This window comes from Natrix helvetica (assembly GCF_964273705.1).
Source record: "Natrix helvetica genome assembly, chromosome: 1".
Taxonomy (NCBI): Eukaryota; Metazoa; Chordata; class Lepidosauria; order Squamata; family Natricidae; genus Natrix; species Natrix helvetica.
The window spans coordinates 89,984,659-89,999,431 of NC_138548.1; the positions used below are offsets into that span (position 1 = coordinate 89,984,659).

A 14,773-nucleotide genomic window follows, 5' to 3' on the forward strand; every position below is an offset into this window, starting at 1 on the left:
AATTCTTTAACTGGAGGAGCACAAGTATATATTTATCATAAAAACACTTAGATCCTTAATAACTAAACATTTCAGTGAAAATACATTTTTATAAGTATGAGGATTTTTGGGGATCTTGTAAGAATAAAAACTGAAGCAAAGATACTGTTCTAGTTCGTATATACAGAAACCAAGAAAAGTTATGAGTTCTCTTACAAGACAATCAACAGCTATAAAGTTTCCATTAAATCAAGCTTAACTCTTGGTAACTTCATAGAGACCTTTATGTAACTTTCTTCAAATCAAAGGGGAAATGGTTCCTATTGCTTTCCGAGATCCCAATCTAATCTACTGTATTTTCCTGTTATTCTGGAGGCTTCCATATAAGTACAGGTAGACCTCCAGTTAACAGTTTATTTAGTGAACGTTCAAAATTACAGCACTGAAAAAAGTGACTTATGACCATTTTTCACACTTACAACCATTGATGCATCCCCATGGTCATGCAATCAAAATTCAGATGCTTGGCAACAGACTCATATTTATGACTGCTATAGGCCCCCTGTTCATGTGATTACCTTTTGAGATCTTTTGAAAAGCAAAGTCAGCTGGGGATGCCAAATTCACTTAACTGTGTTAGTAACTTAAAACGGCAGTGATTCACTCAAAAACTGTGGCCAGAAAGATTGTAAAATGGGCCAAAACTCACTTAACTGTTTTGCTTACCAACTGAACTCTTAGGCTTAATTGTGGTGATTAAGCCGAGGGCCGTTTATACTAACTAGGTTCAACCTAACTTAGCTTCCATGCCCTGTCAAGAGGGAAAAAGAATTTAGGACAAATTACATTTTACAAAACACAGCTAAATCTACAATTCAGAACTTGATGAGGCCATTCAAGTTGCTAAAATCCATCACTCCCTACCTGTAAACTCAATTCTTAAAAGATTTTTTTTTTTGAAAAACCAACCCAAATACATTGTAGAAAAACTGCTAGTAATGTCAAAGAAAATAAACTACATTTCATTAGATATAATTTGCTACCAGTTCTAAACATAAGCTAAATCTTAGGTTAAAGTCCAATCAATATTTCATAATGAAAAAATATTTGCCTTTAATAATCAAGACACAAAGGCAGTTCAGACAGCCATAACCTGACTTATAAACTGATATGTCTCTCTCTCTCTCTGAGTATGTACAATCAGGTTTTAATTTAAGCACATAATTTCTTTGCTCTTTTTCATAAAATATGATTAAAGAAGTGCTTCATAACTACTTTCTTGTAACACAGGAAATCATGGCTCGGGGTTTGCTGTTTTTTATTTATCGCTACGGGAACTCAAGGAGTTCCATTCATAAACAGTGCCATAGTCACCATGTAAAACTGGGAAAATACTAGAGATGTATTTTCTTACAGGGAGGAGGAAAGAGAAAAGATAAAACAGGTAATACTTACTAATGTCATAATTCCTAGTCTGTCCACTTCTCGAGCAGGACTGTGTGGCATTCTTCGAGGAGTAGAAATCCCACTACCTGGTGGAGAGGAGCCAGAAAGGTTTCCACTAGGAAAGGGAGGCGGGATAGAGTTCATTGATCGAAATCGACCAGGATTGTCTACACTTCCACTATCAACACGACTTTCTATCTCCTCTGCTCTTTGCTCAGTGTTTTCCTTTTCTTCTTGGATCAATCTAAAGAATTAAGAAATGATGCAATCCATTTAACCAAAGCAACACTGCAACCAGCAAGTACAACAGTTGGCATATATAGAAATGTATCTATATCCCAATGGCAAATTTGGGAAAGGACACAAATTTAAACTCGAGGCAAAACAAAAGTAAATAACTACATTCTACATGCTGAATTTGTTTATCAATATCTGTTATATTACTTTAAGTAATACTTCATGTAATATGAAATTATTGAATTAATCTTAGGATCTGTGTAGAATTGTTTGATATAGTTGTAGGAATAAAATAGAAACATAATTTCAAATAAAGACCACTGAAATTATTCCACTCTGTACAAACTCTAGTCCATTGGAGTTAGGCGCCCAATACGTTTAAATAAATAAATAAATACATTTAATATTGAAAATAATTTATAATTAAACTGACTTAGTAAAAATACACCTTAGCAAGTACTTTTCTTCAAGATTCACTGACAATTAGAATTAGTTGGGATAAATAAGTTGTAGTATCTCTTTATATATGCTATATTACAAATCATAATGAAACCTAACCAATTAATATCCCATTTCTTAATAACACATCACTGAAAAAAGGCTTATTCAGATTCAGATTCTTACAATAAGACCAGTTAGGATTACTCTAACCCTAACCTTATTTGGGGGGAAATGAAAAACATGTTAAAACTTTTCTTGCCAATTCTACCCAACAGAAAACAAGTTGCTTTGCAGAGATCACTGCCTTGAGCTTCCTGTTTTTTCAGTATGCTAGGTATAATGAATTGGCAAGCAAAAAAACAAAAAAAAAGTTACTGATAGCTAAAACTCATCTCATCAATTTCAACCCATAAAATATTAATTTAGTTTGTATATTTCTGATAAAATTCATGGTGTGGGCTAGGTTACCTGAGTGCATCTGCCCACCCCATCAGATCTGGCGAAGAGGGCACACTATAGTTATGTCTTGTCAGTGAATTACATTTGGCAAGTCCCAGGAGACAAACCTTCTTTCACACAGCAACTCTCTTCTGGAATCCCCTTCCCCTCAATAGAATGGGGGTTTAATATTTTTAGTTGCACCTACAGGTCAAACCAATGAAGAGAAGCCAGACTTCTACTTTTATGTGAATAAAAGGCCATTAGTGAACTTTAAATGTAACACTGAAAAACAATGACAAAAATAAATCCTGTACCTAATTTCTTTATTGATGGCATCCAATTGCTCCTGAAGCATCATGGCTAAGGTCTGGGCATCTGCCTGACCACTAGGTGATAAGAGATCAACTGAACTGAATATAGTTTCTCTGTCCTCTTCACCATCTGAGATATCAGCATCACTCTCAAAGGCTTGTGCAACATTCGCCAGCACACTTGCTTGTTGTGCACGTTCCCAATCTTGCTCATTAAGAGTCTGAACCTGTTTAATATATATGATTACAGCTGTAATATTAAGTATCTCTTCCATTAAAAAAAATAATAAAGATCATATAACTTCACTTACATGCTGCAGAAATCAATCACAACAGCAGTATTTAGAATGCAGTAAAAGCAAAACAAACATTATTAGATTATATTCATTGGACATACTTTATGATCAAAACTCAAGAAATTAAATATATAATTACATTACAAAATAACAATAAATAAGACTTATTAAAAAACTTCTGTAAATGTAATTTTTAATAACAGGAAAAAAAATCTATACAGACTAATAGCAAAGGATTCTAGAGTATCTTTGTTTAAAATAAATCATATACCAGTGGAAACTGCCCTTTGATTCCCGTTTGGTTACTCCTGCTAAGAAATACTTAGTGTGCCAACTATTGCCCCAATCCTGTTTTTTTTTTAGTTTATAACCCAGGCTATAAAGAAAGGAACAAAGTAGGATCAGATGATTTACTCAATAAACTACACATGCAACTTGGTCTTAATAAACCAGGATCCATTAGAATCCCAGTTTATGTGAGCACAGCATACAGGCTGGATCCAGATTTCCCTGATCAAATTTAGTAATTCTTCCAATTCTATGAGACTTAAAAATAGCCTGGTTTTTCAAAACAATGTGGGAGGTGCTGTGGAGGGAATGGGGAATTTGCAAGTATTAACCCTTTTCTATCATCTAGCAGGAGCAAGGCTGGGTCTGACTCTATTCCACAAAGGGAAATAGTTTTAACTTGTGAAATAGTAAGTCTAGATCCAGTCTCTATGCAAATACTTTTTGATGCACTGGTGAAGCTGTTGGACTAGTACCTGGGAGATCAGATTCAATTCTACCCACAGTCATGGAAGCTCACTGGGTGATTTTGGGCCAATCACTATATGTCTCAGCCCAACCTATCATACCGGGCTGTTCTTGTGGAATAACAGTAGGAGAGAGTGCTATGTAAGCTGCCTTGAGCTCCTGGAGAAAAAGCAGGATATAAATGAAAGAAACAAAATAGCAGATGGAGGAGAACCATCGTAAACTAAAATATCTCTGTTTCTAGTTTCCCAGTAAGCAATGCTGAAATCAACAGTCTTATCTGTTAATACTACATACAAAGTGCCAATCAAGCATTTAAAACCAGCTGCCCATCTCTGGGGGCTGGGTACAGTAATCTAGGATAGGTTATCAAGCAAACATTCCACATAAATCTTACTTCTGTAGGTGGACTGAATGAAGATTAATTTTGCATACTTAGTACAATGCATTCTGAGTTACTGAAGTATTGTAAGTAATGAATAGCCTTATTTAGTTCATGAATCGATGTATGAATATAAACATATACATGCATTGAACTCTGCACAATTGTCCTTTTGCTAAGGTTATATTTTGCAATTCATATTCCTATCTGCCTCCTGCATCAAGACTTGCTCATAACAGCTGCTTCAAATGCACGTATTTAAATACAGAACCTGAAATACATAGTTCTCAATCATGTAGCAAAACAAGCTACATGGAATGTTGCTTACTTTAAAATAAAGATATTTCAGGGTAAACACCCTTCCCCAATATAAAATAATAAACGCAACAATAGCATAGCCCAAGCCACCAAGTTAATGGCATTAACACAGTTTTAGACCAGATAAAAAACAGGCAAATCTTTGAAGACTTATATAGCAATAGCAATAGCACTTATATATCGCTTCATAGTGCTTTTATAGCTCTCTCTAAGTGGTTTACAGAGTCAGCATATTGCCCCCAACAATCTGGGTCCTCATTTTACCCACCTCGGAAGGATGGAAGGCTGAGTCAACCTTGAGCGGATGAGATTTGAACTGCCGCACTATAGCTAGCAGTCAGCTGAAATAGCCTGCAATACTGCACTCTAACCTCTATGCCACCTCGACTCAATAAACTGAACCAGTTTAGTCTAATGGTTAATGCAATAGACTAGGAGCAGGGAAACCTAGTCCTGCTTCAGGCAAAGAAACCAAATGAGTGATTCTGAGCCAGTCACTTTCTCTCAGCCCTAGGAAGACAACAAAGGCAAATTACTTTTGAAAACGTTACCTAGAAAACTGCATAGATTTCTCCATGCAGTTGATAGGGGACAAGAGTGACTTGAAGTTAAATTAATAAATAAGTATATTTAAAATGGTACACTAGCTTAAACTATTTTCAAAATTAATTGCTTAAATTCCAACTTACCCTTGAAGGCTCATCTCGCAGAGCTGCTAAGCGTCCTTTCTGTGGGCGTCTTAGAACTGAGGTGCTGTAGGAATCTGTCTGATTGTCTGCTATAACTGAAGGTGCCAGTGGATATCTAAAATCTGGTACGCTACCTAAATGTGGCCCTCTGAAATGAAAACAGATGCATTAATAATTAATGTCCTAAAGTTAGTCGTTGACAGTGAAATGAATTAATTTAGCACATCTTGAATGCAGAACTATTTTCACTAATAATTATACCTATGATGAAGGGCAGGGGGTCTGATCCTCAATTGGTCATTTTCGGCCCTTATAGTTTCAATATTTACTACCAACTGATCCTGTAGAAAAAAAAAGATTATTCACATAATTTAATGTTATAGGTGCATACTTTTTTAAACATGTCTAAATATTTTAGATAATTCTAAAATTTAAATTTGAATGCCTTTTGAATTAAAATTAAAATATATTGTGTTATCACCCAAATACTCTTCATTCTTTCATTATTATTAGTATAATTATGAATAATTTACTGGTTCATCAAACATAGGTTTTGAAAAAAGAATAGAGAAGCAAATCAGTTAAGATCCATAATCAGCTACAGTTTTGATATAATTTTTAAAAAAAAACTTACAATTACAAACCAAAACAATTCACAATATGTGCATAATTTTAATGGACTATTATGTTTGGGCTGCTATATTATCCTTGGCACGAAAAGATTAAAACTATAGAAAGTGAAATATTATTGCTAGTGCAAAAATGACTGCAACAAAAAGGGATAATATATTAAACTTCACAAGTGTCTCATTTTTATTTTTGTTTTCATTACAACTTAAGACAACATTTTTATTTTCATTTTTACCTTTTCATTTTGAAGCTCCTCTACTTGTTTCTTGGTACTTTCAATTTCACGGAGAAGGGAATTCTGGTATTAAATTTAATGCAAAAGTTCGTTAATACAAAGAGCTGTTAAGATTTGGGTCTGTATTTTTTTAAAAAAAATACTTTTTTCTATTTTACTTTTATGATTATAAAAAACTTAATTCTGTTATTTGTTTTAGCTGATATACACACTCTTTGCAGCCTTTCTGCTAAACAAGACTCTATGCTTTTTACTTATTTAAAAATGATAAAGACTATTATTTATTTCTTGATTCCCAGATCGTAAGTTTCAGGATAGGAAGATGCATAATAGTTAATTCAGTGCATTGTATAAGTAGATATAATTGCTTTTTGTTGCCAATGAGAAAGGAGAGATTGTAGCACTAGATTGTCATCACTTTTATCTATTAACAGCTGGGAATAGATGGATGCATGGATGGATGTAGACAGAACTTTATATGTTTATAGTTTTTACAAAAGTTTTATCAATTTATCAAGTATCCACTGCACTTGAATCAATATTCATTCATATTTAAAATTACTTTATCTTCCAGAGCTGCCATTCTTTCTTTAAGGTGAAGCTGAAGTCTCTCATTAGATTCAGATAAAAGTTTATCAACTGTATCAGATAAACGTTTATTATGTTCTTCATTCATCTTCTCTCTTTGCCGAGCCTAAATAAGAGGAATAGGAGGAAAGGACAGTAAAAAATAAATAACAAAAATCAGAACCATTATCTTTTGCATACTTAATGTATAATCCTGTCTCAACTCTGGATTTTTATCATTCTCTAATAGGATTTTTCTTTGTTTTTCCATACATGTTATCTAGCAAATTTTATATCATTACCAAGTTAACTCTTTTGAAAATCCACATGAAATAACAGATTATTGGAAATAATAGACATTTGTTCATATAGTTACCAGATACCAATCCTGACTCAAGTAAAAACTGTTGTGTAATTTTAATATTAATATTTAATTACACGCAGCTGATTCTGTTCCTACTTAACCCTTTAGTGCTATCTAATTTGTTTTCTACTGATATTTCATGTATACTCCTAGACAAGTTTTACCCACCTTATTTTAACTTCATGTAGATAAGTAAACTATGCTTTCCTCTGCCAACCTGAAATTCATCATTGATTTTTTTATGTCAAAGAAAAGAGACAATCTCATCATTGTAATGACATACCCTTAGTAGTTCTTGATTTTTCTCTTCTAGCTGTGTTTCCATTTGTCTCAATCGTTCTTCAATGTTTCCGTGTCTTTCTTCAGCCTGCCATTTTAAATAATACTGGTAATTAAAATCTAAGAATCCATCAGAAGAAAAATATTAGCAAACAAGCATATCATGCTGTATGAGACTGCTATTTTTGTTCACACACTGCAAGATGTTCAAGATATATTACTGCCAAGGCTGGCAAAACACAGTGGATGAATTCATGCATCAAATGAGCAATTTATTTTCTCACCCCATAACATCTTGCTATGATGATTGAAGCAACAGGAAGTCTTGACAAAAGAGATACCTTTGCATTATGCATCTCAGAAAAAAAAATCTATTATCTTCCTCACATTCATTTTAATGTGTGAAGTTTTTTTTAAAAAAAAACAACAACAAGCAGTAGCAAGCAGAAATAAGGACTTAAGTCCTTTGTGTAAATTCTACCTTCCTAGACTGGGAAGTATATTCGAACAGATTAACATCTTTAGTTGCAGAATTCCGAGAAGGTAAACAGTCAAGCTACAAAAATAAGGAATAGAATGGTAGCAAGAAAAAAAGGAAATGAAGTGACATCAAGAATTTACTTTTAAATATTGGGTACAAAATTGCTGGAGTACTTAATTTATCCTACTAAGAACTGGAAAAAGAGTTTCTAAGACAGTATTCAAAAGAGACAGGCACAAAAGGGTATTTCAACATCTTCAAAGCAATTAAAAACAATGAACTACTATACAAAGGGTTAGAAAGCAAGATAAACAGAGACTGGATCAGTCAATTTGAATTATCTGGTTAAAAATGAAATGCAAGAAACCCCAAATGATCAAGAACCAACTGTTTCTTCTAAATATATGGATCATAAAACTCAGCCTACCTTAGTAAGTGCAGCTACTCTCTGAGCCAATTCAGCCTCTACTTCTGGCAGAGTTTCAGCTTTTCTCAGAGTTTGCTGCAATTTTTGTTCAGCCAGTTCCAATCGTTCTTGTAACTGCCTATTCTTGTCTTCACTCTAGAAGCAAAAATAAAGTTGCTTATAGCAACAGCTGCAGACATTATTCTATGTGACATTTCGATAGTTTCTACATTAGCAAAAAAAGTGAGCAAATTGATATATGAGATCATACAGTCCTGTTTAATCACTGAAATTATATACAACACAACATTCAAAAGCACATTTACATATGACCATTACAAAATGTACCTTATTCTATTAAGGTGGTGAGACCCTTGCTCAAGAGACCTTCGCTCGACCCAATGGAGCTAGCTAATTACCGTCCAGTCTCCAACCTCCCCTTCTTGGCGAAGGTTGTGAGAATGTGGTGGCGCAGCAGTTCCCACGACACCTGGACGAATCCGACTATCTAGACCCACGCCAGTCCGGCTTCCGACCCGGGCACAGCACAGAGACAGCCTTGGTCGCGTTGGTTGATGATCTCTGGAGGGCCAGAGATAGGGGTTGATCCTCTATCCTGGTCCTATTAGACCTCTCGGCGGCTTTTGATACCATCGACCATGGTATCCTATTGCGCCGGTTGGAGGGGATGGGAGTCGGAGGCACCGTTTTGCGGTGGTTCGGCTCCTACCTCTCCGACCGGAAGCAATGTGTGTTGACAGGGGGGCAGAGGTCGTCCCTGAGGTCACTCACTTGTGGAGTGCCACAGGGGTCGGTCCTCTCGCCTCTCCTGTTCAACGCATATGTGAAGCCGCTGGGTGAGATCATCCGTGGTTTTGGGGTTGAGTACCACCTGTATGCTGATGATACTCAGCTGTACATTTCAACCCCAAACCACCCCAACGAGGCTGTCGAAGTGATGTCCCGGTGTTTGGAAGCCGTCGGGGTCTGGATGGGGGACAACAGACTCAAACTCAACCCCTCCAAGACCGAGTGGCTGTGGGTACCGGCACCTCGATTCAGTCAGCTGACACCATCGCTGGCCATAGGGGGCGAACAACTGTCCCCTGTGGAGCGGGCGCGCAATTTGGGCGTCCTCCTTGATGCCCGGCTGTCAATGGAGGACCATGTGGCAGCCGTGGCAAGGGGGGCATTCCACCAGGTTCGCCTGGTGCGCCAATTGCGCCCCCTACTGGACCGGAGTGCCCTGCGCACGGTCACTCATGCGCTGGTGACGTCTCGCCTGGACTACTGCAATGCCCTCTACATGGGGCTTCCCTTGGGACGCATCCGGAGACTGCAGTTAGTTCAGAACGCAGCCGCGCGGGTTATCATGGGGAGTACACGTTACTCCCACGTAACACCTCTCCTGCGCGAGCTGCACTGGCTACCTGTGGCCTTTCGGGTGCGTTTCAAGGTATTGATTACCATCTTTAAAGCGCTCCATGGCATAGGACCTAGTTATCTGCAGGATCGCATCCTACCACACACGTCCCTGCGACCTATCCGCTCACACAGGGAGGGACTCCTTCTGGTGCCGTCCGCTAGGCAATGCCAGCGGGCGACACCTAGGAGTAGGTCCTTCTCTGTGATGGGCCCAACCCTCTGGAATGACCTCCCCCCTGATATTCGAACTACCACCGACCTCCGTTCCTTCCGTCAAAAATTAAAGACTCACCTATTTCAATCAGCTGGCCTGGCACTCTCTTAGTTTTACCTCCTGGGGATATATTTTAATTGGGTTTGGGTATTTTAATTGGGGATGTTTTTAGGATTTTTATGGTATATTTATTTCTTGTACAGCCTTATCTCCTCCACCCAAATGTATTTAACTGTTTTATATTATTGTATTTTTATCTGCATTTGACTGTACACCGCCCCGAGTCCCTTTTTGGGAGAGGGGGCGGTTTAGAAATCCAAGAAATAAATAAAATAAATAAATAAATAAAAATTATGTTTCAAAACCCTTCATTTTGTCTGCCCTAATTGAATACTGGGATTCAATTTTATTGGGTAAAACTGAACTTTTGCAAAAGTGCTATGGATGCCACTGCAAAATATTTAAATTCCTTTCATGGACATGAACGTGCTATTATGGAAAGCATAGTCGGTAACAAAATATTTATGTATTAAATGCAGATTTAGGCAAAAAGACACATAAAAACTTGAGTACAAGACAAATCCTAAATAAAAATATCACACAGATTTCACAATAAAAAGACAAACACTAAATTGAATGCACTCACTGCATGTTTATCCTAACCTTTGTAATTATCTTCTATGTTATCCAGCTCTGATTTTGCTCCCCATGAGGATGCTTTATCTCCTTTATCCCAAAACCATCTAAGATTGTGACAGCAACTAATGGCAAGCAACCACCTTTTTTCCCCCTTTTCAAGCTTAAAAGGCCTGCTAATTCCATTCTGAAAACACCGAGAATAGCCATTCCTTGAAGATCTCCTCAGAACTACCAAAGAAGAGGCATTTTTGTTGAAGGAAAAATATAAAATATGGAAAGGATGAAACCTTATAACTACAAAACCTGAGACAATCCTCACTTTTTCTAGGTTTTCAGATTTAAATTCTTCCCTTTCCTTTCCACAGGGGATTTCATTTATAATTTAAATTTTCAAAAAAAACCAGTAACACATTTGCATAAATTTTATCCAAATCAAATTAGCTTGAATTATTAGAAAGCTCTTCCCCTCCCGATCCAGAACTTTTAGTATTAATTTATGGAAACCTCAGTGTTATTTAAATAATAAGTTTACCTGTCGATGCAATGAATCTTTGTTAGCAATTTCATTTTCAAGTTTATCATTAAGATCATGCACAGATGTAGCTTCACGTTGTGCAGCGAGGTAGCGTTTTTCAAGAGTTGTAATTCTTTCTTCCATATCTTCCTTCTGAGCCATTGCCTAAATTAACATTGTCAGAAAAATACAGAAATATATTCTCCCTCCATTATGTGTTTAACAGGTTGTCTTAAAAAAATTAATAGCTTTTATTATAGAAACCCAAGGGAATATCCAAAGAACCACAGGGAGGGTACAATTTGTAAGAACTGCACCTTTCTTTAATCTTACATATCTTAAAGAGACTGCAAACTGCTAATTATACTCAAACCGTTCACTATTAAAAGTGCAAACATTCCAAATATATAATTTACTTTTGATATTTGAGGAAAAAAATGAAAATAATTTCATTTGGAAATACAAATAAGCTATTTAAAGAAAACCTCCAGAAATTCCACGACGGGACTTTTTTAGCTCCAAAATATTATTTTAAACTTTGCATATGTACCAAGTACCAACATTCTTATTCTGCTTAAGAGGAAGCATAATAGGACATCTTTTTTTTTAGAATCCTTCAATAATTAACATTACTGAACTGCCCTATTTTAGAAGACATAATAATATCACTAGATCTGAATATGCTGAATTAGTATTGTTCTGCGGGATCATCATACTGATTCACATGGCATGTAGATCGAGAACAATAGAGTTTTTAAACAAAAACAACAACTATAAAAGCAATTGTTCTCAGGTTGATAACTTATTGATATAGTTGATGGAAATATCCTAAACCTAGTGCTTACATCAGACTATAAGACATGCTTTAACTCATGGGGAGAACAAGTACACAGAATAGTGAATATAATTAATTAATTAAAATCATATTAAAGTCCTATTCTTACCTCTCGTACATCTCTTTGCAACTTCGTGTTCATTTCTTCAGATTTGATTAGATCTTTTCTAGCTGTATCAAGATCTTCTTCCAGTTCTGCTACTCTGTTAGAAAGGGCAGTGATTCTCTCTTTCATTTGCGACTGTTCTTTAGTTTGCTTTTCTATGATATCTTGAAGTTCAATTACTTTAGCAAGATCTTCATCGTGATTCAAAGAGCCGTTGGAAGATCTCTATTTAGAAGAAAAGGCCACTGTTAATTTAAAAAAACTTTCAACACCATGAAAGCATAAACATGTGCAATATAATTTTTTCATACTGAACCAGAGGTCCCCAACCTTTCCAGCTTGGTAGCCTGGCGTGAGGGGGGATAGTTCCACGCAAGTGATAGAGCTCCATCTTGCCACTTGCAGCTCCACTTGCAAGAGCAGCAGGTGCTTGTGTAACTCCACTCGCACAAGTGGAGCTGCACACACTCATACACACTCACATGCACAGCTCCATTCATGCAAGCAGTGGTCACTTACGAAGCTCCACTTGTGTGAGTGGAGTGTGTGCCCAAGTGCCTGCCACTCATGTGATCAGAGCTGCCTGCGCTAGTGCCCGCTGCTTGCACAAGTGGAGCTGCATGCGCATGCATGCTCACACGCCACTCATGTGGCCTAGTTCTGAACTGGCCTGAGCCACAGCGCAGGGGTTGGGGACCTCCGTACTAAACCAGTGATTCAAATGGGAACAAAAAAATTCATATTACTTTTCAGGATTTTTTTTTTCACTGTGGAGTTCTGGTTCTCACTCAGAAATTTAAGAACCAACCCAAACCATTTTTTTTTTGCCTGAAAATGATATTTCTCTTATTACTTGAACATTATCTATCAAAGAATGGTATTGTATATTGGATCAAATGATCAAGAAAATAACACATTAAAATAGCTTACTTGCTCTTTTTTCATTGGAATGATTTGGAGAAATAAGTTAATTGCTGCATCATAAACAGATTTTATCCTCTCAAAAAAGTTGAGTAAAAGACTAATGAAAAGATGCTTTTATAATACCTTCCCATTAGTGCTAGGTGTGTTCTCCTGATCATGATTAATATCAGGCATTCCATCAGCTTGTGTTCTTTTTTGATTGTTTTGTTCTTTCAAAATCATTAACTGGAATAAAAAGAATAAAATACTATATTAACTGACATGCTATATTTCGAATACGAAAAGGAACGTTTAACCAATATTAATTATTTGCAGTGATAATATTCACAAAATATATTCATGAATGGATAACAATGATAGATATATTAATGACCTTGATTTTAAAGAATTATGATCAATTCCTATAAACTTTTCAGAAAATATTTATCAAGCAACAAGCCTGCCTTTAAAACTTGATACAAAAAAACCTAACAATAAATCAGCCATTTTCATATACTTAATTAGTAAACAAGATTGGTCAATTGATTTTTAAGGTAAGCTAAAACATTTCAAGTATCTGCTAGTGAAAACTCAATTCTTGGTGACAAAAGATTCCATGAAAAATTAATAGCTACACAGTTATGAACCTGGACAAATGATTTTTAGAATTCTGAAAAAGTCCAAGAAAGTGGTAGTGGGAGCTTGCACATTTTGTCAGCTGGAGAAAATAATTGGTAGTTCATAAGCTGCAAACAGGAAAATATCAGGGCATGCCATTCCAGTCTGGTCATCTAGATTCTAGAAGGACCTGCTGAAAGTATCTTCTTTTTGCAAGCTACATGAACAACACAAGGTATTAATTTTACCCATTAAATCTCTCTCACACTCTTCCCAAAGACCCCCAGTTTTGGTCCCACCCATTTCAAACTACATTATGATATCACTAGCCAAATTTCTCAAGGCCAAAGAAATTGCCAAACAGCCCCTGGTTACAAGTAACCTTTCCCTTCCCTTGATAGGTTTTATGCAAACCTGACAAGTTTTTTTTATCCATTTGTAGTTTACTGGAAATAACTTACCTCTTTGTGTGTAGTACCTAGTTCTTCCTCCAACAAGCTGCATCGTTCAAGTGCTACTCGTAATCTTTCCCTTACCTAGGAGATTAAAGTTAAGATATAAACACTAAACAATTCTGCTAGCATTAGATGCTGAAATATTCAGTAACTACCCTGTTTCCCCAAAAATAAGACCTCCCCGGATAATAAGCCCAATTGGGCTTTTGAGCACATGCGCTGAAATAAGCCCTCCCCTGAAAATAAGCCCTCCCCAAAAATACTGCAACACAGCAGCAGCCACAAGGTGACCACGCTTGCCGCCTCCTGACCTCAAAAATAATAAAACCTCCCCGAAAATAAGGCCAAGCGCTTATTTCGGGGGTCAAAAGAAAATAAGACCCTGTCTTATTTTTGGGGAAACACGGTATCAAGCATAAACTGATATCAGTAATGTTGGTGAGAAGGGATAAATCTGAAAAGCAACGCAAATTATCAATACATTTCTTGTGACTGGAGCCATCAAGTGATTAAGCAAACCTAATAATAAGCCATTATGTATTTTCTATTACTTTTGATGGCAATATGTTTCTGCAGCAAAGGCACAATGAGGTAGATTATATGGTATCTTTTTAGACTAGTCATCTGGCCAATACTTATGAAAATGATTTATGTGGTATTATGAAAGCCGTAATCCATCCATGGAGGTACTGGAAACCTCACCTTGAACTTCATAACTTAAATGAATTATTTGTCAGAGAAGAAATTACAATTAAAGCCAATGCTGCTATATTAGTTGTGATTTATGTCATGTACCAGAACTGAGG

The 14,773-nt window shown here is 36.4% G+C and overlaps 1 protein-coding gene across 5 annotated transcripts in view; it reads right to left on the reverse strand.

The window, feature by feature from the left end:
• The window catches only part of PPFIA1 (PTPRF interacting protein alpha 1), a 60,015-nt gene that overhangs the window by 24,869 nt on the left and 20,373 nt on the right, over positions 1-14,773 (reverse strand). For all 5 annotated transcript variants that reach the window (XM_081943875.1, XM_081943876.1, XM_081943877.1 and 2 more), the window contains exons 5-16: positions 13,974-14,048; positions 13,039-13,140; positions 11,995-12,216; positions 11,069-11,215; positions 8,280-8,414; positions 7,376-7,459; positions 6,724-6,855; positions 6,162-6,224; positions 5,558-5,637; positions 5,297-5,444; positions 2,859-3,082; positions 1,435-1,669 (exon numbers count right to left, since the gene is read on the reverse strand). In XM_081943875.1, coding sequence (XP_081800001.1) covers positions 1,435-1,669; positions 2,859-3,082; positions 5,297-5,444; positions 5,558-5,637; positions 6,162-6,224; positions 6,724-6,855; positions 7,376-7,459; positions 8,280-8,414; positions 11,069-11,215; positions 11,995-12,216; positions 13,039-13,140; positions 13,974-14,048 — 1,647 coding nt within the window. The remainder of the gene's footprint in view (positions 1-1,434; positions 1,670-2,858; positions 3,083-5,296; positions 5,445-5,557; positions 5,638-6,161; positions 6,225-6,723; positions 6,856-7,375; positions 7,460-8,279; positions 8,415-11,068; positions 11,216-11,994; positions 12,217-13,038; positions 13,141-13,973; positions 14,049-14,773) is intronic.